The following is a 23,523-nucleotide window of genomic DNA, read 5'->3' as shown; positions in this document are numbered from 1 at the left end:
TTACAGATTAAAATGATACTTGCAGTGAAGAATTAAATTTTGTGGTTCTTGATTTTAAATATCGCGCCGGCGCATTCAATATAGTGGTCTTCAAAAATGAAACCAACAAAATGCCGTCCACTGTGTACCGAGGACCAATGCGGGAGCGTGCACAAGAGGCAGTCATCACCACTGCACATAGGAGCGCAGCGCACACAGGATTGCTCCCAACATATTTGGTATTACTAGTATTAAAATAAATTCAACCCCACGGTGCCGCCAATGTATCAAAATATAATCTAAATATTAATTTTCTGTCTGCCTACCTAGTGGGATACAGCATATATATACATAGTGATACAGAACTTATCAGACTGTAAACAGCATGGTAAAGGCAGTTGGTGAGGATATATAGCTAGGCATCTATTTATTAAATAGAAAATCTTTCTAGAGGTTGATGATGATGAAAAGCTTGATAGGCGATACATTGGTTGATATATCGTTAGATATTCACTAGGTTGATCTATCCATCCAATAAATGTATGGCTAGAAAATGTATTGATCAATATACAGTGGGTACGGAAAGTATTCAGACCCCTTTAAATTTTTCACTCTTTCATTGCAGCCATTTGGTAAATTCTAAAGTTCATTTTCTTTTCTCATTAAGGTACATGCTGCACCCCATCTTGACTGAAAAAATCCAGAAATATAGAGATTTTTTAAAGAAAAACTGAAATATCAACTGGTCATAAGTATTCAGACCCTTTGCTCAGACACTCATATTTAAGTCACATGCTGTCCATTTCCTATTTCCTTGTGATCCTCCTTGGGATGGTTCTACTCCTTCATTGGAGTCCAGCTGTGTTTAATTAATAGGACTTGATTTGGAAAGGCACACACCTGTCTGTCAGACCAAATGAGAATCATGAGCTCAAAGGAACTGCCCAAGGAGCTCAGAGACAGAATTGTGGCAAGACACAGATCTGGCCAAGGTTACAAAAGAATTTCTACATTACACAAGGTTCCTAAGAGCACAGTGGCCTCCATAATCCTTAAATGGAACAAGTTTGGGACCACCAAAAGTCTTCCTAGACCTGGCCGTCCAGCCAAACTGAGCAATCGTGGGAGAAGAGCCTTGGTGAGAGAGGTAAAGAAGAACCCCAAGATCACTGTGGCGGACCTCCAGAGATGCAGTAGGGAGATGGGAGAAAGTTCCAAAAAGTCAACTATCACTGCAGCCCTCCACCAGTTGGGCCTTTATGGCAGAGTGTACCGACCGAAGCCTCTCCTCAATGCACCAGAGGAAGATAGTTTACTATCGAAACGCGTTGTGGAAAGGGCTCATTAAATTTTATTTTTTAGCCCCAATCTGTCATCTCCAGTGTTAATCTTTTTAGTGCTCCATAGACCGCTTTTTATTCAATCCACTATATCGCCTTAATGCAAGACATATGAAAACCTGCATAGAATTTGCTCAAAAACACACTCCCAGACTATGAGAAATAAGATTCTCTGGTCTGATGAGACTAAGATAGAACTTTTTGGTGATAATTCTAAGCGGTATGTGTGGAGAAAACCAGGCACTGCTCATCCTCTGCCCAATAGTGAAACCTGGTGGTGGCAGCATCATGCTATGGGGGTGTTTTTCAGCTGCAGGGACAGGACGACTGGTTGCAATTGAAGGAAACATGAATACGGCCAAGTGCAGAGATATCCTGGATGAAAACCTCTTCCAGAGTGCTCTGGACCTCAGACTTGGGGAAAGGTTCACCTTCCAACAAGACAATGACCCTAAGCACACAGCTAAAATAACAAAGGAGTGGCTTCAGAGCAACTCTGTGACCATTCTTGACTGGCCCAGCCAGAGTCCTGACCTAAACCCAATTGCGCATCTCTGGAGAGACCGGAAAATGGCTGTCCACCAATGTTCACCATCCAACCTGACGGAACTGGGAAGGATCTGCAAGGAAGAATGGCAGAGGATTCCCAAATCCAGGTGTGAAAAACTTGGGTGCTGCTACTCAATACTGAGCAAAGGGTCTGAATACTTATGATCATGTGATATTTCAGTTTTTCTTTTTTAATTTGCAAAAATGTCTACATTTTGTTTTTTCAGCCAAGATGGGATGCAGAGTGTACTTTAATGAGAAAAAAATGAACTTTTTAGAATTTACCAAATGGCTGCAATGAAACAGAGTCAAAAATTTTAAAGGGGTCTGAATACTTTACATACCCACTGTATCTACCAATGAATGTATCGCCTATCTACATCTTCACTAACTGCCTTTACCATGTTATTTACAGTCTGGTTCGTTCTAGATCCCCCCTCTTTAGCACATATGCGATTTGCACGCTTAGTCGAGTGCCGACTAGCTGCTCTCCCCATTTCTCTCAAAGCTCAGTGAAAAACAGACTAGTTGTTGCATGACCGTAAGTATGAAAATCACATGAGTGAAGTGGCCATGAGATGTCTGATGAAACCTGCCAGCGAGCAGAGCTGAATCCTGACGGTATATTAAATGCTATTTGGATTGGACTGGCATGCCACAGGGCTTCAGTTTATAATTAAAGGACTCGTCCGGTTTGTGATGAAAGTCTGCAGTCACTCTGTGACTTCAGGCTTCTGAAATATCACAGCGCATGCACTGCACACTTTTTTAAAATTCTCCCTTGCCGGTGGCAAGAGTGGACGGTCATGTAAGTGCAAGTATGTGATTTGTATACTTCTGGCCATATTCCGACTAGACGTGTCTGGCCTCGCTCAATTCATTTTCATCGAGTAAGGCCACACGTCTAGTCGGCATGTGACTGCATGTATGCAAATCGCTGGCATGAGAGAATCCTGACAGTGTGCAGTGCGCGTTGTGAGAATTCTGAAGTCTGCCGTCACATAGAATGACTGCAGACTCATTACAAACTTGGACAACCCCTTTAATGTTCCTAACATAAATAAAAATATGAGAATTAGTCAGTATTACAAAAAAACATTTATATCCAGGTACCGGAAAGATGATGTTGTCTCTGGGAGTCGTTCTCTTTATTTTCTTCATCTTGTCCAGACTCCACACGATGCCCTTAAAAATAGCAGTGTCATTATAATGCTCCTGAATAAAAAATATCTGCTCTAAGCTGAGCCCCTGAATAAATAATTGCCCCTTACTATATTCCCTGCACAAAATATATCTTTATACTGCCTCCGCACACATCCCCATACTGAGTCTGCATCCATGCCCCCTCAAATTTCTCCTGTTTCCCCCTCCCCATATTGTGTCCGCACCCATCCCTCGTTCCCCAAACTGTGTAATTTAATCCTATTACATCTTCCCCCATCCAAACTTTTGGGGGTCGGAGCAGATGTAAGAGGATTTAAGGACCCATTTTAGGGGTGGGGGCAGATGTAATATTTGGGCTGCAAACTGTCTTTAAATCCTGTTTCACTGCCCCCGTACAATTAAACACAGGGAGCCGGCGCTGCACCTTCAGTGAGCTGGCTGTCAGCTTGACAGCTGGCTCAGAGAAGAACAGACTCCCAATTCGGGGGAGAGTGGCAAAAATGCAACCGCCGAAGGAGACTCCTCGAACCGCCGCATTAGGAAGCCAGTCTGCGCCCCACTGCAGGCTGCAAAGCGCCATTGCCATTTTGTTTTGTTTATTTTTTTTAAAGACCACTATACTGACTGCGCAGGTGCGATATTTAAATTAGGAGGCAGGTGACCTGCCATTTAAGGACAGAATGTTTTATGCGCATGAAATTACCCTTGGGGAAGTAGTAAAACTGCTGTCATGTAGTGGTCCATATTCATGCGCTCTGTAGATGCTCTCACCACCATCACTGATTGGCAGCTTTCTGCCTATGCACACTGGTGTGGGCGGGATTATGTAGAGCTCTGCATTCTGAGAATCTGTAGATCTGCTGCAGATAAAACAGGGATTCTATCAAAATGACGTCATGCTGCATTCAGATGCAAAAACCTGGTGACAGATTCCATGTAAAGGAGGTTTTCAACTAATAAATGAGAAAATTGCTGAAAAGATATTTTGTAAAGTGGGAAATTAAAGTGGGAAATTAAAGTCATCTATAGATAATACATGCTGTTCAGTTTCACTCCGCGTGGCATTCCTTGGGAGTTGTGGCAGAGCGTAATGTTCAATCACTGCTGCCTTATAAATGATGTATCTATGGGTCCATTCATACTGGATGGCGTGAAGTGTGGGTATAAATATAGGTTTTATTGCCCTCTAGTGACCAATCTATGTATTTATATACAATATCTTAGTAACTACAATTTGTCCATATTGTAATCGCGTAACAAAGCCTGAAGTCTCTTTTTTTTTCCCCAGAATTAATAGTCTTGCATTTAATAAGTACATACTGTCCCCTTTTGTACTGCAGCAGTAAGAATTAGGTACTTGGTTCCATCTTATCCTGTGAATAGATAACTTGCTAAGTGATCCGGCTCTCCTCTTTTGGGGTTCGACCGCTGGGAATACTACTTCTCCATTTATTGTTTTGGGACTCCTGGAGATGGCAGTGCTATAGACACTGTATAGGGCAGTGGTCCTCAACCTTTCTTATCTGGAGAGCCACATCCAGATGCACCTTGGGGTAGTGACATCTGCTCCTGCTCTCCCCCAAAGTAGCGTCACCCAAATCCCCAATTACTATTATAATGGCAGCCAAACTTTCCCATAGAAATTAAACGGAGGCCGTATGCTTGCATCCAGTGGTTGTCACCTTACCCCGATTCAGTATGCTCGCATCAAGCACTCCCACCACACTATCACATCCAGCTGAAAGAATCTCCTGTGACTGGCAGGATCTTCCTACCTCCAGATAAATTAAATATATTAATCTCTAAAACCACAAGGCTGGTATATGTGCCTACAGATTTGTGCTACGGTGCAGGGCTAGTCACAGGTCTGGAGACCTGCTCTTTATAGCTTTTTACTGGACCTGGTGCTAATGCATCAAGCTGGCAGACAACCACGATCCACACATCATGGGCCTGCGAGTCACAGGTTGGGGATCTCTGGTATAGGGCATTCTGTAGCTCTCTGGATTGGTTGGGAAAAAATTGATCCTCTAAATAGGTTGACCAGGCTTTTAAGAAAAAAAAAATTTGTTCCATTTTACCACATTTTTGCGTATTACTTGTTGCCGATTTGAGCAAAGAAACTTGACAATATATCATAGTACTGTGCTAGTGAGTGGGGTGTTATACATTCTGTAAAAAGCCCCATTTCTGTCTGAGAGTTCTTGTAAGGGCAGAGACAAACTGCCATATAACTGGTGCGATGATCACATCACAGTGCCCGGCTGGCCTGGCGCCTCTCCTGACCTGAGCATGACAGCCTGATGGATTTCTGTGCAGTTGTCAAGCTCAGGTCAGGAGAGCAGACAACCAGTACAAGGTTTATGATGCAATCCTCGCACGAGTTATATGGCCGACTGTCTCTGCCCTTACTTTTTGGATGAAAAAAAAATAATAATAATTTATGACCTTTTAAAAAACTTTACTGCATTGTATTACTGTAGGGAGGGTCCCTTTTTTCCATGATGTCACCAGATTTCAGGAGACTAGTACATTCCGCTCTGATGACCTAAAATGGACCCCAGAGCTGTCTGTGCACCCAGAGTAAAACCTAAAGAGGTTGGGCACTACTGTACATGTTCCTCTCATGTGAGTGAACTGCCATAGATGAAACTTTACTAAATACCTGGATTCTCAAATCCTTCTGTAGCCTGAGCTGCTCTACTGCTCACATGCTGCCTGGCTGAGAATCCTCTGACTTGTGATGTCACCTCTGACTCTCCCTGTCATCTTGTCTTTGGATTCTGGTGACATCACAATGGTGTGACTTCCATGCTCACTCACTGATCACGTGTGTGTGTGTAGATAATATTTCCATATAGTGCCCTTTGAATAAGTATAAGTATGCCCCGTGAACTTTCCACATTTCTTCATATTACACACAAGCTTAAATGTGTTTAGTATATCACGTAAAATACAAAGTTTCAAGTATTTGTGACATATAAAGGGAATGATGCATGGTTTTCTAATTATTTCATTCAAGTTTCACATTCTTACCTGATAAAGCACTACTCCAGCATTTTTTTTAATTTAATCTCTGGAGTGGTGCTTAACCCCTTCACGACATTTGCAGTATATACTCTTCATGGAAGGGAAAGACTTCCCGACCAATGGAGTATAGATTCGACAAGGCGATCGCGCGCACACAGGAGCTGTGTGTGTGTGTGTGTGTGTGTATATGTGTGTGTGTGTGTGTGTGTGTATATGTGTGTGTGTGTGTGTATGTATGTGTGTGTGTGTGTGTGTGTGTGTGTGTGTGTGTGTGTGTGTGTGTGTGTGTGTGTGTGTGTGTATGTATGTGTGTGTGTGTGTGTATATGTGTGTGTGTGTGTGTGTGTGTGTGGTGTGTGTGGTGTGTGTCTGTGTGTGTGTGTGTGGTGTGTGTGTGTGTGTGTGTGTATGTATGTGTGTGTGTGTGTGTGTGTGTGTGCGCGTGCGTGTGTGTGTGTGTGTGCGCGATCGCCGCCGGGTGTTCAGCAAACATCATAGTTGACGCCCGACTCACTGCCAGAAATGGTGCCCTCACCACTCCCGGCAGTTTACCCCCTAAATGCTTCAATTGATCGCAGCATTTAGAAGGTAGGGAGGGAGCTCCCTCTCCCCTACGATCGGTGCCCCCGCGATGTCATTATAAGAGCTCGATCTTTGCCATGGTGACCTGAGGTTGTCATGACTACATCTGGATCACCAGGTTAGAGTTTAAGGGGTGCACAGAGCATGGTGTAAGGGGCTTGTGTCAGTGCAGCACTAACAGTTGTAAAGCATTGTAGTGCTGGTAAATTTGATTGCTTTATACCAGCGATCAGACTACTGAAGGTGAACGTCCCATATAGGGACTAAGTAAATAAAAGTGTAATTACAATATATATTAACCATAAAGAAGTATTTGTTTAAAAAACCAACAATAAAAGTACACCCATTTGATATTGTCGCATCCGGAATGACCTGACCTATAAAACTGTCAAACTAATTAACCTGTTCAGTGAACAGCTTTAAAAAATTAATACAAAAGGAGGCAAAAAACAATACTTTTTCATCGTACCACCAAACAAAAAGTGGACTAAAACGCGATCAGAAATATGAATGTAAATAAAAAATTGTATCACTGAAAACATCATCTTGCACCCCCCCCAAAAAAACAAGCCACCATACAGCTCCATCAATGCCAAAATAATTTATAACTCTCAGAATACAGCGATCGCTGTAATCGCACCAACCTGAAGAATAGTCGTCTAATCACTTATACCGCACAAGGAACGGCGTAAAAAATAAATCTAAATCTTCACCAGCTGTTGATTTGTTCATTCTGTCACCCAAAGATCGCAGTAAGGCTCAGCGCACATTTATCCTGTGCTCTACGCTGAGCGCTTACACCGGGGTTTCCATGTAAATCTCTGAAATACGTGACTCAGACGGAAACCTAGAGGGAAGATTCCCTATAGTGAGACAGATGGAGACACTGTGGACGCCGTCTGGCCTATGATCCGGTGGTGTCCGTCTTTTTAGGCTTGCATGAAAGCACAGTCGACCACAGGTTTGTACACTTCTGAAAAGGACACTGCTGAACAGAGGCTAGACTGAGTTCAGAGTAACTCTGCTGCCCCATTATAGTGAGTGGACCAGTCGGCTGTGTCATCTGCATTACTTCATTCGAAATATGGGGGGCTTCCATGTTACTGGCAGTACAAAGGCTCTGGAAAAGTACTATGGCTCCTCGCCACCCCCCCCCCCCCAAAAAACAGAAACTCAGCGAATCTGAACTCCCAAATACAGATGATCCCCCTTCTGAGCCCCACAGTGTGCCTAAACCACATTTAACGTCCACATGTTTGGCATTTCTGTAGCGATCAGAGCCCATTTAATTTACGGGTACGTGTCTCCAGTAGAACGTGCCGGGCACTTCATTAGTAGATTTGCAAGTTTCACTCCAACATCCACTGCTGCTTGTTAATGTAAAACACCCATGGAGTCAAAATCGTCACTACACCTGCAGATAAATTCCCAGAGGGGTATAATTTCCAAAATGGGGTCACTTGAGGGGGTATTCTGCTCGTCTAGCACGTAGGGGCTCTGTATCTGGAGTCTGCAAACTATTCTAGGAAAATCTGTGCTCCAGGAGGCAAATAGCGTTCCTTACCTCCCGAATCTCACCGTACACTATGCAGTACTGTACAGCCACATATGGGATATTTTTACATTCAGCAGAAATTGTGACAAATTTTGGTGCCATTTTTACCCTTTTCCCTGTATAAAAATGTAAAATCTGGGGCAAAAGCAAAATATTTGTGGTAAACAAATGTAATTTATTTTTTTTCATCACTGCCCAATGGTGTAAAATTCTGACACACTTGTGGTGTCAATATGATCACCGCACCCCTAGATTAATTCATTGAGAGGTGTAATTTTGTAATATGGGGTCACTTGTGGGGGTTCTGCTGTTCTGGCACCTCAGTGGCTCTCCCAGTGGGTCATGGCACCTTCAAACCATAACAGTGAAATCTGCCCAAAAAACAAAGATCCATTTTTTTCCCTTTAGCCCTTAGACAAATTAAAAATTTGGAACTAAAACAACATTTTAGTGGCAAAAAAAGCGATTAATCTTCACCGCCCATTGGTATAAAATTCTTTGTAGCACATGTGGTGTCAACATCCTCACTGCACCCCTAGATGAATTCATTGAGGGATCTAGTTTTATAAAATGACGTTACTTATGGGAGGTTTCTGCTGTTCTGGCACCTCAGGGGCTCTGCCAATGTGACATGGCACCCTCAAACCATTCCAGCAAAATTTTAACTCCAGTATGGCGCTTCTTCCCTCCTGAGCATTGCACTGTGCCTCAAAAGTCATTTTCAACCACATATGGGGAATCTGTGTACTCAGGAGAAATTGCACAACACATTTTGGTGCCATTTTCTCCTGATATCCTTGTGAAAATGAGAAAATTTGAGGCTACAACACTTTTGTGGGAAAAAAGTATGTGTGTATTTAATTTCCAAAAAAATAACAGTGAAGAAGCCGGAGGGTGAATACATGACCGGAGGACTTGCGTTTAAAGCTCCACTACAGCGGTGAATAAAAACAAAAAATGCTGACACGTTCAGTATTTGGTCAGTATTTTATATCCGTATTTGTAAGCCAAAATCAGGAGTGGAACAATCAGAGGAAAAGTATAATAGAAACACGTCACCACTTCTGCATTTATCACACACTCCTGGTTTTGGCTTACAAACACTGAGGTAAAATATGAATTAAATACTGAACGTGACCTTTTAAAGAGGTTTTTGTCACCTACCCACAGTTTACTGGGGGTCTAACTGTTTGATCCCGGCATTGATCATCAGAACGGGGCACTTTTACCCTCCCTAGAATGGAGTACACATGTGACTGCTGTAGCGCCCCGAGGGTTCGGTTGCTACAGGGGTATTGCACCTCAACCAGAGGTGTGATATTCCACTCCCAGGTAAGGATGGAGTGTGGACCAGGGCTCAGTTAGCTGCATACACACATACACACTCCCCATTTCCAGGGGACAGCTCGACGGTGCTCCCATTTTATTGCAGGCACAACTGACCATGTCCCTGGCTGGAGTGGGGAGGGGGGAGAGAACCCAGTGGTGTAGGAGCAGAAGGGGACGGTTTCTGGAGCATAGGAAGGAGCTCATTGGGTGCAGGTCACCTGAGCTCAGACACAGAGAAGTAGATAAAAGGTGGGAGCCATCTTAAGTGAGGAGTAGAAGTTGAGTAGTGGAGTGGAGAAAGAGAGAGGTAGTTCAGCCAGAGAGAGCTGGCAGGGAGCTGTGGCTCAGCTTGAGCTCAGCTCCACGAGGCAGGCCTAGAGAGAAGGCCGGGGCCAGAGAGGAGAAGAGGAGAAGGAGAAGGAAGGAAGGAGAAGAGACAGAGGAGTGGAAGGGCTCCAGAAACAAGAAGGCAGAAGGGACCCTAGGAGAGCAGAACGGACAGCAACCGGAGCACTAAGGGTCAGACTGTGGAAGGGTACCGGATTCCCAAGTTGGTGGAGGTAAATCATCCCTCAGCCAAGAACCGGAGGTCGTGATCATTTATTGGTGCGACCCCCCGCCAAACCTGCTAGGAAGGCACCATATAGGATAGCGGGAAGTGTAGGCCAACGCTTACCCGACACGGTCCGCTGTAGCTGGACAGAAGTGTGGTCACTGGTGGGGCACGAGAGGCCAGAGAAAGGACAGAAGGGGGTCCTGTGCCATACTTCTGAATTGCCTGGGGGTTGACCGAGCCCCTCACCTGGTGGACGCAGCACGGCTTGGGCAGTCGTTGCTGACAGAAGTGATTTGGATATCAACTGTGAGTAAAAGACCCTGGACTGCACCATTGGACTCTGTGTGATTTATGCGGCGCCTGCACCATCACCCCCAGCATCCACCTACATTGCCCTGAGGCTACACTCTTCCTGTGGGGAGTTATCCTACCCCTGTGCTGCACACCAACCCCAGCCTCAGCGGTCTGCCTTGCAGCGGCGGTTATCCCTGACCGCAATCCACGGGTGGCGTAGTCAGACATTCAAAACATCTATAAATAGACTGCCACAGCATTGGTCTGACCACCCTGAGCCACAGGACCGGGTTGCCACTACTACCCCCATCAGCACCGTACGCTAGAAGGCCCAGTTCCGGGTACCCCACGGCCCAGGGGGCGAGTCACTGCCACTCCATTCATTCCCTAGAGGACTGTACTCTGCTTTCTCTGGCTGACTGGTGGGGAATGCATAAAGTGGCAGTTGAGCATGCCCACTAGTGCTGCATTCTAAGGCAAGGGTCACATGACAGTTTTTATCTCATCCGAGAAAATCTGTTCAATTATGCTATTCACACTCTGATCGCCCGCTGATCAAACTCTGATCAGAGTGTGATCCAATTTTCTCGAAGGTGAAGAAAAAAAGTTTCTCCACCTCTTCCATTCAGTTGGTCTGTGAAAATCAGACTGCACTCTGATGGCATCTGAGTGCTGTCTGATGCTTTTCACAGACACAAACTCGTCCGAGTTATTTGGACTCCTATGAAGCTCTGTCTCCTTGAGAGACCATGATATTCACTAATTTCTGCAATATCACAGTATTTTGGTAATTAGTGAATTTCATGGTCTGCTATGGAGACTGAGCTACCACAGTATTGTAGTATATAATATAAGCAATCAAACGATCATAGGTTCACATTCCCTTAAATGATTAAAAAAAATAAAGTTCGTCGGGTTTGTTTTTTGTTTTTGTACACCTCATGAATCTGAGCCTGGCTTTACAATTGCGATTAGATGACTGTGTGTGACTGGTCAAACACCTCCACCAGTCAACCTTTCCCAGCACCGCACCAGGTAATTGTCAGATCTTCTGCCCGGACATCTTTTTAGCCTTCTGATCGACTTGCATTGTAAGGTATTGACGCACCCCCGGGGCCGTGGGATACTCGGCAGCCGGGCCTCCGGTAGCTGGGGGATATCACGGTGGCTGGCCCGGTCCGTGACCCAGGGCGGTCAGTAAAAGGGGGAATATATAGGGGATTTGGAAAGTTCGTGGCGCCACCTGTGGATTGCGGCTAGAGGGAGCCGCCGCTGCGAAGCAGTCCTCTGAGGCAGATGGTAGAGCAGCTTGTGATGGAATGGCGCCCCACAGGTGGAGCGGGCCTCAGGGCAGCGTGGCGTGTAATGGATGTTGGTGCAAGGGAGAGACGGCAGGACGGTCCCGGAGGAAAGACAGACACTCACACGGAGGTAAGCTTAAGTACCTTTACTGGTGATGCTGCAGGCACGGTCCAGGGTACTCCAGGTGAAGGGCACACTTTTGGACTCTCCCCAGTGAGCGGGTATAGGGCCTCCTGATCCGTTGCTTTACTCTCTAAGCTTCCGACCTGCCTGGAGCTAGGCCTAGCTTGGTTACTGTCTCACTCTGCACCTGCTGACCTGGTGGTAGGGCCTTCTCTTTGGAGATCACTCTCCCTGGACGCTGGGGCCTCCGTGTCTCCTAGCCCTGGTACTGTAGTCAGCATTCGGTGATCCTGGGACCTGTAGTCCTCCAGGGGTTCCGGTGGTTCCTACTGACTATAAATGTCCCTGTAGGCGCGGACCCGGTGTCCGGTATATATATTGGGGTGAGCCTGGTATGCTCCTCTGCCCCCTCACTACTTCTTCCTACTCCTCTCGCCTTCGGCCCACTCAAGGCCCTCACTAGGCTTTCACACGTGCTGTAGGCCTTGGCTCGCCTAAGCATAGCAGCCAGCGTGCTCCTGTCTGAGTGTCAGCACGCTCTCTGCTCAACTCTGAGCTGTGTTTCTCTCTGTCTCTGAACACACACTGCACACTAACTGAGCTGCCTGCCTCCACCCTCCCTTTATATATCGCTAATGGCTCCCTCTGCTGGTCTGAGGTGGTAGGGTGGAGGTGTGTGAATGTGTGGGGGCCTCTTGTGGAGAAGTCCATCCATGCAGCCTTCTGGGTTCTGTGGCACCAATGCGTAGCAGGGCGCCACAGTATGCAGCGTCTTTCTGGTGGAAAATGCCAGAAGAATGTACATATTACTACTTCTAATTGCTAGCGGTTTTTGAAAGATTGAGCATTTTTAAGAACCTCAAAAGCCTTAACATATAGAAATGAAATAAAAATTCTATTCTTTTGAGCATTTTTGAGAAACTAATGTAATGCCAAACTATCCTCTTTTCTAGTAATTGTAATCAAATTAATGGAGTAACACATGGAGATAAATATAATTGTTTGGCTGTGTGCCCACGATGCGTTTTTGGTGCATATTTGCAGCGCGTAAACGCTCCAGAAACGCATTGCATACCTTATCCCATGACTTCCTATGACATTCTGAAAGTTCTGTGCACATGGTCCGTATTTTTTCTGCGCAGATTTTACTCGCAGAAAAAATACGGACATGACCAATTCTTGTGCGTTTCTGCATGCAGATTTTCCTATACAATGCATTGGAAAAACGCATGTCAAATACGCATCAAATGCGCGTCAAAAATCCATGTAAAAAACGCATGCGTTTTTCTGCCAAGGAGATACAGAAATACTCAGGAGAATTTCTGCTTCATTTCTGCATTGTGGGCACTAAGCCTTTAACCCCTTCACACCCCTCCCCTCCCCAGCCTGTTTTCACCTTCATGACCAGGCCAGTTTTTACAATTCTGACCAGTGGCACTTTATGTGGTAATAACTCTAAAACGCTTCAACGGGTCTCAGTTATTGTGAGATTGTTTTTTGTTTTGTTTTTTCGTGACCTTGTATTTCATGATGGTGGTAAAATTTGTTCGCTATTTGTGAAAATATCGGAAATTGCAAAATGTTCACACTTTTTGCCCAATTTCCAAACTTTTAATTTTTATGCCCTTAAACACACAATTGTTAATATGGAACATTTTTCACATGTCTACTTTACTTTAAATCAGCATGATTATTGAAACATTTGGGGGAGAGGGTTGTTTTGTTTTTTCAGGGACCACATCATATTTGAAGTGACTTTGGGAGGCATATATGATAGAAAATACACAAGTGACTCCATTTTAAAAACTGCACCCCTCAAGGTGTTCAATGCCTCATTCAAGAAGTTTATTAACCTTTAGGTGCTTCACAAGAATTAAAGAAATGTGGAAGGAAAAAAATTTACATTTTCCCACAAAAATGTTCATTTAGCCCCAAATTTTGTGGTGAAAACTGTTTTGGGAGCAGGGCTTGGTTAGGAAGGAGCGCCAATTTGACTTTTGGAACGCAAAATTGGCTGGAATAGATGGCGGACGCCATGTACTATTTGCATAGCTGCTGATGTGTCTAAACAGTGGAAACCCCCCATAAGTGACCCCAAGTTGGTAACTACACCCCTCAAGGATTTTATCTAGATGTGTAGTGAGAACCTTAATCCCGTTGGTACTTCACCAAATTTTATAACGTTGAGCCATGAAAATGAAAATATACATTTTTCCCACAAAAATGTTACTTCAGCCCCAAATTTTTAATTTTCACAAGGGTAACAGGAGAAAATGGACAGTTCAGTCTGTTGTGAAATCTTGTCCTGAGTACACCAAAAACCCCAAATGTGGTGGAAAACTACTGTTTGGGAAGGGAAGGAGCCCTAATTGAATTCTGTTGTTTTGGCTGGAACAGATTGCAAATGCCATGTCACATTTGACGACCCCTTGACATGCCAAAACAGCAGAAACCCCCCCCAAGTGACTCCATTTTGGAAACTATCCCTCTTGAGGAAGGAGCACCATATTGTAGTGAACATTTTGCTGGAATGGTTTGAGGGTGCCATGTCACATTGGCAGAGCCCCCAAGGTGCCAGAACCACAAACCCCCCTCTCCCCATAATAGACCTCATTTTACAAACTATACCTCTCAATTAATATGATTGATGCACGCCTAGATTAATTGACACCACAGGTGTGTCACAGAACCTTATACCATTGGGCAGTAAAGAAAATATAATTACTTTTTTACCACAAAAATTTTGTTTTAGCTCCAGATTTTACATTTTCACATGGGGAAATTGGTAAAAATGGCACCAAAATTTGTCACACAATTTCTGCTGAATTTGGGCAATACCCCATATGTGGTTTAGCCATATGACGAGACGCTGGAGGGAAGGAGCGCTATTTGACTCTTGGAGAACAAAATATTGTATAATAGTTTGCAGACTCCATATACAGAAGTCCCTATGTGCCAGAAGAGCAGAATCCCCCTCAAATGACCCCATTGTGGAAATTACACGCCTCTGGGAATTTATCTACAGGTGAAGTCACGAATTTGACTCCATGAATGTTTGCCAGAAACGAGCAGCAGTGTATGTTGCTGAGTGAAATTTGCCGTTGTAGTGCCCAGTACGTTGCAGTACCCACACATTGTGCCCAGCTCAGGCTTCTGGAGACATGTACCCTGTAAATTAAGCGGGCTCCCATCGCTACAGAAATGCCAAATGTGAATGATAACTACAGTTTAGGCATACTGTGGGGCTGAGAAAGGAGGGGGCAGCATGAGGATTTGGGAGTACAGAATTTGCTGGATTTCTTTTGAGGGGTGGAGAGAGCCATAGCACTTTTCCAGAGCCTTTGTGCTACTAGTAACGTGAAAGCTCCCTATGTTTCCATTAACAGATGACTACCTGAGTGGAGACTTGCTTTTTTTTTGGATTGAGTTGAAGCTTTTGTTGGGAACATTTTACACAATATTTGGGATCACATTTATTCTGTGCACTTGCATCGGGGTCTCCATTTAAATCTCCGAATGACGTGATTCTGATGAAATCCCCGACTGATCCGTTCACTATAAAGAGGCAGCAGAGTTACTCTGTACTCCGTCTGGCCTCTGTTCAGCGGTGTCCTTTTCAGAAGTGCACAAAACTGTGTGGTTGGCCACGCTTATGTGTATGCGCTTAAAAAGACTGGCACTGCTGGATCATAGGCCAGAGTGCCTCCATCTGCCTCACTATAGGGAATCTTCCGTGGGGGTTTTCACCTAAATCACATATTTCAGATATTCACACAGAAATCCCGGTGTAAGTGCTCAGTGCAGTGTGAAGGATAAATGTGAGCTGAGCCTTACTGCGATCTTTGGGAGGCAAAATGAACAAATCAACAGCAGGTGAAGAATCGGTTGTATCTATTTTTTATGCCATTCCTCGTGTGATATAATTGATTAGACGACTTTATTCTTCTGGTCGGTGCAATTGCAGCGATACAAGATTGATATATTTTTGTTTTGTTTGGGTGCCGTCTCACTCTAAAAGACTTTAGTTTTAGCAAAAAAAAAAAGTTTTTGCATCACCATATTTTGAAAGCTATAATTTTTCCATATTTCGGCCGACAGTCATGTGTGTTTTTTGCGGGACGAGTTGACGTTTTCATTAATACCATTTTCGGTACAACATTTTTTGATCGTTTTTCTATTCCAATTTTTGGGAGGCATAATGAACAAAAACCAGCAATACAGAAATTTGTTTCTTGGGATTTTTTTTTTTGCCATTCACGGTGTGGTGAGTGATCAGATAACTTTATTCTTCGGGTCAGTACGATTACAGCGATACAGCATTTTCTTTTTTTCCAGTGTTTACACAAACTATTTTATAGAAAGAATTGTTTTTTGCATCTCTGTATTCTGAAAGCTATAGCTTTTTTATTTTTGCGTTGCTGGAGCTGTATGGCGGCTTGTGTTTTGCGGGACAAGATGAATTTTTATTTACCTTCGACTTTTTGATTGCGTTTTGTTCAGCGGCATTGTGCAGATCTGAGCAGAGGGAGCTCTCTGCTTTGCCGATCGATGTCGCTGTCACTATTGAAAGCAGCATTAGAGGGGTTAAACGCCCTTGATCGGTGCTAGCACCAATCGTGGGCGTTGCCGCAGGGTGTAGGCTCTCATACAGAGCTGACGCCCGCGTTTAACTGCGCCGGCCATCGGTATGAGCCCACACAATCGTCCTGCCGTACACCGCGCTTTGTCGGAACGCACCTCCTGCAGCGCCGTATATGTACGGCCAGTGCCATGAAGGGGTTAACCCCTTAAGCCCCGGAGCATTTTCCGTTTTTGCATTTTCGTTTTTGCTCCCCTTGTTCCCAGAGCCATAGCGTTTTTATTTTTTGGTCAATATGGCCATGTGAGGGCTTATTTTTTGTGGGACGAGTTGTACTTTTCAACGCCATTACTAGTTTTACCATATCCTGTACGGGAAAACGGGAAAAAAATTCCAAGTGCGGTAAAATTGCAAAAAAAGTGCAATACCACAGTTGTTTTTTATTTATTTTTTTTACCACGTTCACTGAATGCTAAAACTGACCTGCTCTTCTTATTCTACAGGTCATTACGAGTTCATAGACACCAAACATGTATAGGTTCTTTTATATTTAAGTGGTGAAAAAAAATTCCAAAATTTGGTAAAAAAAAAATAAAAAAATAGCGCCATTTTCTAAGACCCGTAGCGTCTCCATTTTTCGTGATCTGGGGATGGTTCATGGCTTATTTTTTGCGTGCCGGGCTGACGTTTTTATTGATAACATTTGGGGTAGATCCGATGTTTTGATCGCCCGTTATTGCATTTTATTGCAATTTTGCGGCGACCAAAAAACGTAATTTTCTCGTTTAGAATTTTTTTCTTGTTACGCCATTTACCGATCGGATTAATTCTTTTTTTATATTGATAGATCGGGCAATTCTGAACGCGGCGATACCAAATATGTGTATGTGGTTTTTTTTTTTATATATATTTTATTTTGAATGGGGTGAAAGGGGGGTGATTTTAAACTTTTATATTTTTTTAAAAACTTTTTTTTTTTACTTTTTGCATGCTTCTATAGTCTCCATAGGAGACTAGAAGCAGCAACTGTCCGATCGCCTCTGCTACATACAGGGGACGAGCAGGTCCCCTGCATGCAGCAGAAATGGTCCTGTGCTATGAGCGCCGACCACTAGGTGGCGCTCATAGCGACAAGATCATGACAACCACAGGGTTGTCATGCACGCCCATCGGCGACCCGCGATCACGTGACGGGGTCGCCGGTGGGCGAGGCTTATGACGCGATACCCGGAAGCGCGCGTTAAATGCTGCTGTCGGAGATTGACAGTGGCATTTAACATGTTAACAGCCGCGGGTGGATCGCGATTCCACCCGCGGCTGTTGCGGGCACATGTCAGCTGTAAGAATCAGCTGACATGTGCTCCGTTCAGTGAGGGCTCAGCGCAGCAGCCCTCACTGAACGGGGGGTACGCAAATATGCGTACTAATACGTCCCCGGTAAGTAAGGGGTTAAAGCGTAACTGACATTTTAATTTTGTTTCATAAATCAATAGTGCACATGAAAATAAACAACTTTGTAATAAGTATTATCAGAGAAATCTGCTTCTTTCTCTGCCAAAATTGATCAGTCCTTATCAAAATTCTCAATTCTGAGGTAAAATGTGTCTTGAGTGAGGGCGAGTGTTCCATTCCTGAGAGAAGATGGCAGGTGCTGCTGCTAAGCTTCTATGGAAATACAGCTCCTCCTTCCTCCTCTCCTTCTATCTCTAGCTCCTCCTTTCTACATTCAGAATTTTGGTAGACTTAACAATTTTGGCGGAGCAAGAAGCAAATCTCTCTGATAAGAAATATTACAAAGATGCTTATTCTTACGTGTACTATTGATTCTTGGTATAAAGTGTAACCGTTTTTTAATTCCTGAGTCAGTCATAACATAGCCACATGTGGTGCTGAACAGGAGACCGGCAACATCAAAAATAGGAAGATTGAAGAACTGTGGCCCTCACCCCATGGCTTCAAAATGATTCCTAGATTCCATCCGGGCGGAGGAGACAGGAAAGAGCGGCGGCTGTTTCACGCTCCATGCGCTAAATTCAGCCTGCATGAAGTGCTTGGCATTGTGATACGGACGTCGCTCTATTTTCTGTCTCCTCCGCCCAGATGTAATAAAGTAATAACTTTTTAGTCACGGGGTGAGTGACATAGTTTTGTGTTGTTTTTTTTTTTCTCTTCCTATTTTTGAGAAACTATTTTTCCGACGTTTTCTGATCCAAAATCGCCAGGAAGATTATATAAACACGCCCCAGGGATTAGTTAAGACCAATCTTGCCAGAAATCTCCAGGTAATTTTATGCTGCTAAATTTTAGTTTGTTACATGTGAGTTATTGTACCCACTGAATCTGTAACAAATCCACTTTGTCTGAATGTCACGTTTATTTCTTGTATGATTCATTCAGTTGTCACTTGGTTCCTTCTGCTCTCCTTTTGTGGGATATGTAGAGGGTCCCGTTCATGTTTTTTGAGGTGACACCTGTTGGACCCATTTATTGATCTTTTTTTGTCTGAATGTAGCCTAAATAATGAATGACCAAAACTCTTCTTTCCTGCCGTCTGCTTTACTTGTGAGACCTTGCTGTGTTTGGTCTTTCTTTCCTGAAGGCTGCATTCAGACTACTGTATAAATCAGACCAAGATCAGACAGAAATGCATGGACTGGCCGGAGGATCTCCTGACCCAGGCGTGACCGCTTCATAGAAATATATGGGAGACCAGCTGGCCACTCCATGCATTGCAGTCTGATTTATACGGTCGTCTCACTGCCTTCTAAGGGTTAGTTAGGCAGCTTATCTCTGATCTCACTCCTGGACCGATTAATTGGCATACGGTGCGACCCAAACACTTCCAACCTTCAGTGGCCAAAGGCCACAAAATTTAGTTTAACAAATCCTGTAGCCATTGGTCACTGCTGTTGGGAAGAGTTTTGTCCACACTTTTGTCTGATCTCACCCTTACTGCAGACTTGTAATAAAATTGATGACAGAGGCGGACTCCGTCATGCCTTGTGCACAGCCTGCAGTGCTGAATATAACCAGCCTAGGCCACATTATGACAATACAATATACTTGTATTAGTTATAGGACTTGTCTGCTCCTCTGATGAAAGGCTGCAGTCATTCTATGTGATAGCGCACGCTGTAAGATTTCAGAAGTCTGCAATCTCGATTCTCTGGTGTCGCTGGCGAGAGCGGGCAGTCACATAACTAAAAGTATAAGTTTTGCATACATGCAGTCATATGCTAGTAAAAGCTGCTCAGCCCCAATACATGTTAATTGAGCGAGGCCGAGCACGTCTTGTCAGAATGTGGCCGGAAGTATGCAAATCGCTTACTTACGGTCACATTACTGCCTGCTGTCACTGACCACACCAGTAGAATCTTGACAGCGTGTGGTACACTCACCGATAAGATTCAGAGGTCTGGTCTGAGGTCACATAGAGGACTGCCGACTTTCATGAGAAGACCGGACAACCACTTAACGAAAGACAAAACCAACAGACCTTAGTTCCAAAGCGTAGTAGCTAATGGCAGATTTTAAGAAACCTTAACAATGTACTGGTTCTTCTCTCTACTAGTGACCTGGTTAATGGGCTTGTGGGTTTAATGAACAGCAATGTCAGCAGTCCGGTGAATCTGGTAAGTTTCCTTTTCTGGGTTTATATTTACATTCTGCTGTAATACTTCATCACTTAAAGTATATATGCGGAAGTCACACAAAATAACAGTGACCACATTTTCTGAACATTATAAAATACTATTTATGGGGCTGCTTGTTTTGTTTTTATGACAGGTTTCTGGCAAAATCATTCTGATTTTAATCCCAGGTTCACGTCAGTCTTTCCTTCCTTTTACTCCTGGATGTTGCTTTAAAAAAAATTGCATTTGTAATTCCAACCTTAAAAGTATAAAAGGGCAGGATGTGACTGGAACATATCTACTCTCTTATTAAATGTAATTCTGAGAAATATTTTTTGAAAAATGCTATCTCCAGGAAAAAAAAACATAAATAGCCAGCTACCAACAAAGTACAAAATACATTAGTTTGCAGTATTGCGCTGAAAAGACGTGTGTAGTAATCTGAAGTCTCATAGGACTGTATGCAATCTTTTTAACTATTTCACAGTCTCAGCCTTAGTAATGTCCATGACCTCAACATATAAACTGATGGTAACTTATTAAATAGGCTGTTATTGGGCTGTTGCACTGACAGACTTCATGTTTTTTATTTAAATTAAAGGTCCAAAACTCATCCCTCTTGGTTATTTGTGATCAGACATATTTCTTTGCAGATCACTGACTTAGGCCACAGCCCCATCAGTATTTGGTCAGTATTCTGTCAGTATTTTTTATCCGGAGTGGGAGCCAAAACCAGGAGAGGAACAATCAGAGAAAAGGTATAATAGAAACAAGTCACCGACTCTGCATTAATCACCCACTCCTGGTTTTGGCTGCCACTCCTGAGAAAAAATACTGACCGAATACTGACCGAATACTGATAGTGGAGCCGTGGCCTTAAACTGACAGTGTCGCTGTTAGAAGCAACAGCATTCTGTCTGGATTGTGCCGAGTCATGCGCCATATATTTCAAAACTGCCCCCCATTAATTTAAAATGTGACATGTGCACTTTGTGAGATACAGTCACAGTTAAAAAATCCCCCCCCTCCTTTACATAAATGATTGCACAAGAAATGCAATAACTTAGTTGCTTCTGCCTAGCAAGCTTGCAGTCTGTAACTGCAGCTGACACCTATCTTTCTCTCCCCACTTTAATTTGATCAAATATATTGATTTGATTTATACTGCTCATTTGTTCATTCACTTTTAATTGTATTAATTGATAAAAATAAACTATTCACACTTCTGTTTTTTTTTCGTTAAAGCATTCTTGTTTTGCAGCATTCTTTCCTTACACAGTGCATTGCAAGTGGTTTAGGGTTGTGTCTAAACTTCACCCCTTTCCAATGCATCACAGCCACATTTGATCTATTAAGAATATCTGTAGTATAAATTGGACTTGCAATATGCAGCTTGTCAATTTATGCTGTGACTGATGTAGATTGACATGCCCTGAATGACTCTAAGGTCATGTGCGCACATTGAGTATTTGATTGCAGAAATTTCTGCAAGGTTTCTGCATCTCGTGGCAGCAAAAACATTGCGTTTTTGTGTTTGTTGTTTTTTTAAGAGTTTTTGTGCAGCAATGAATGCTTTTTGGAGCTAAATGGAGATATTTGAAAAAAGAAACGTGGGACATGGCTTTAACCCTTGGATTACCGTGGGGTGAGTATATTGGGTTAATTTAAATGATTAAAGAATGTGTCTGTTTTATTTCAAATAAACACACACTGAGAATAAAACACTTTAAGTCTTTACTTACAGGTTTAGTAATGAGGGTGTCTGGCTGACACCTCTTCCTTACTAAAGCGAGGGCTTGGTGTCAGCAACACCTAATCCTATTACCCCTTAATCCCATTACCCCTAATGCCACAGTTTTGTCAGTACATGCGGATCCACCACATGTAATGACATTTCAATCGGTCAAAATCTACAGCTACAGAAATTGACATGCTGCGGGTGAGTTTATGAAATAAAATGAATTAAATTAAAAAAATGCTGTGGGCTCCCGCGTCCTTTTTGTAACCAGCAGAGGGAAAGCCAACTACTGAGGGCTGATATTACTAGCCAGGGAAGGATCCATTAGCTGAAAATATTCCCTGGGTATTAATAACAGCCCACAGCTGTTTGATTAGCATTTACTGGCTAGATTACAGGAGTCCCCCTGAAAAGAATTGACACATATGGTCCCACTATAAAATCTAACCAGCAAAGGCTAAACAGACAGCTTTGAGATGATATTAATAGCCAGGGAAGGGGCCATGGATACTGGCCCCTCCAAAGCTAATAATATTGGCCCTTAGCTGTCCCAGAAATTGTGCATCCATAAGATGCACCAAATCTGTCTCTTAGCCTCGCTCTTCCCACTTGCCCTGGTGCGGTGGCAAGTGGGGTAATAGAGTTGGGGTTCATGTCAGCTTTGTATCGGCACCTGACATGAAGCCAAGCTTAGTAATGGAGAGGTGTCTAAAAGACACCCCCATTACTAACCCCATAGTAAAGATTTTTAAATAAACACACGGCCTGAAAAAAATCCTTTATTTGAAATAAAAGTCCACACTGTTTTAATCATTTATTTAAGAATAAAAAACACAGTATACTCGCCTAACGCCTAATCTGCTGAAGCCATTGTCATCTGTTTTTTTTTTTGTTTTTTTTTACAATCATATCTCTCACCTGTCTGATGTGATGACATAATCCAGAGTGTCCCATGAAGATCTGGGTCAGTTCTAGAGCAGTCACATCAGCAATCACTGATGCACATGTTCTAAAGGATAGCAGGCTATACACTGATACAGGAGTGGAATCACTCCTGTGTTCGTGTATAGCGCTGAGCTGCCGGGACAGAGGTCACATGAGTTCATCAGCTGATGAGCTCCGGTGATCTTACTTACTGCACCACTGCTGTGTGAGAAAATTCTGTGTCGTAAGTAAGGTCACTGGAGCTCATCAGCTGATGAACTCATGTGATCTCTGTCCTGGCAGATCACGCTAAACACTGCCGGGAGCGATTACGCTCCTGTCAGTGTATAGAGTGCTGCCGGGTGATCCGATCGCCGTGGGACACTCGAGATTACGGCGAATAGGTGAGTATAATGTTATTTTAATATCAATTTTATTTTAACTTTTTTTTACTTTGAGCACAGGCGTCTGCTGATGAGACCACTTCTCCCATCAGCAGCGCCTGCTCTCTTGTAGGCTGATGGGAGGAGTAGTCTCTCATCAGCTGACGCATGTGACTTGCGGTCAATTCTTTGTGTGCTTTAGCCGTCTTTTTGACCCATTGACTTAAATGGAGTCAATCAAATACACAGCAAATCCGCAAATATTTTTATACCTGCGTTTTTGCTGCAGATTTGACTGACTCAATTCAACTCAATGGGTGAAAAAAGCGACAAAAACCCACAAAGAATTGACATGCTGCAGATTTAAGTGCAATGCAAATCCTGCCAGGAAAATTCCTGATCATGTTCACAGCACTTCAGGATTGTCATTGCATTAGCTGGCAGAAGAATTCACTAGCGTTTTG

The 23,523-nt window shown here is 43.5% G+C and overlaps 1 protein-coding gene and 1 pseudogene across 3 annotated transcripts in view; one reads left to right on the top strand and one right to left on the bottom strand.

Annotated features, from left to right (window-relative positions):
• Positions 1 to 23,523, bottom strand: part of LOC141203879 (UDP-glucuronic acid decarboxylase 1-like) — a 1,228,705-nt pseudogene that overhangs the window by 778,133 nt on the left and 427,049 nt on the right.
• The window catches only part of LOC141203873 (UDP-glucuronic acid decarboxylase 1-like), a 90,754-nt gene that overhangs the window by 61,312 nt on the left and 5,919 nt on the right, over positions 1 to 23,523 (top strand). For all 3 annotated transcript variants that reach the window (XM_073663854.1, XM_073663852.1, XM_073663853.1), the window contains exon 4: positions 19,954 to 20,014. In XM_073663854.1, the coding sequence (XP_073519955.1) occupies positions 19,954 to 20,014 (61 nt within the window). The remainder of the gene's footprint in view (positions 1 to 19,953; positions 20,015 to 23,523) is intronic.

Source organism: Phyllobates terribilis, unplaced genomic scaffold (assembly GCF_046119375.1).
Source record: "Phyllobates terribilis strain yellow unplaced genomic scaffold, ASM4611937v1 Scaffold_125__1_contigs__length_5108534, whole genome shotgun sequence".
NCBI classification, from domain to species: domain Eukaryota; kingdom Metazoa; phylum Chordata; class Amphibia; order Anura; family Dendrobatidae; genus Phyllobates; species Phyllobates terribilis.
This window is presented reverse-complemented; position numbering and strand designations above follow the sequence as displayed.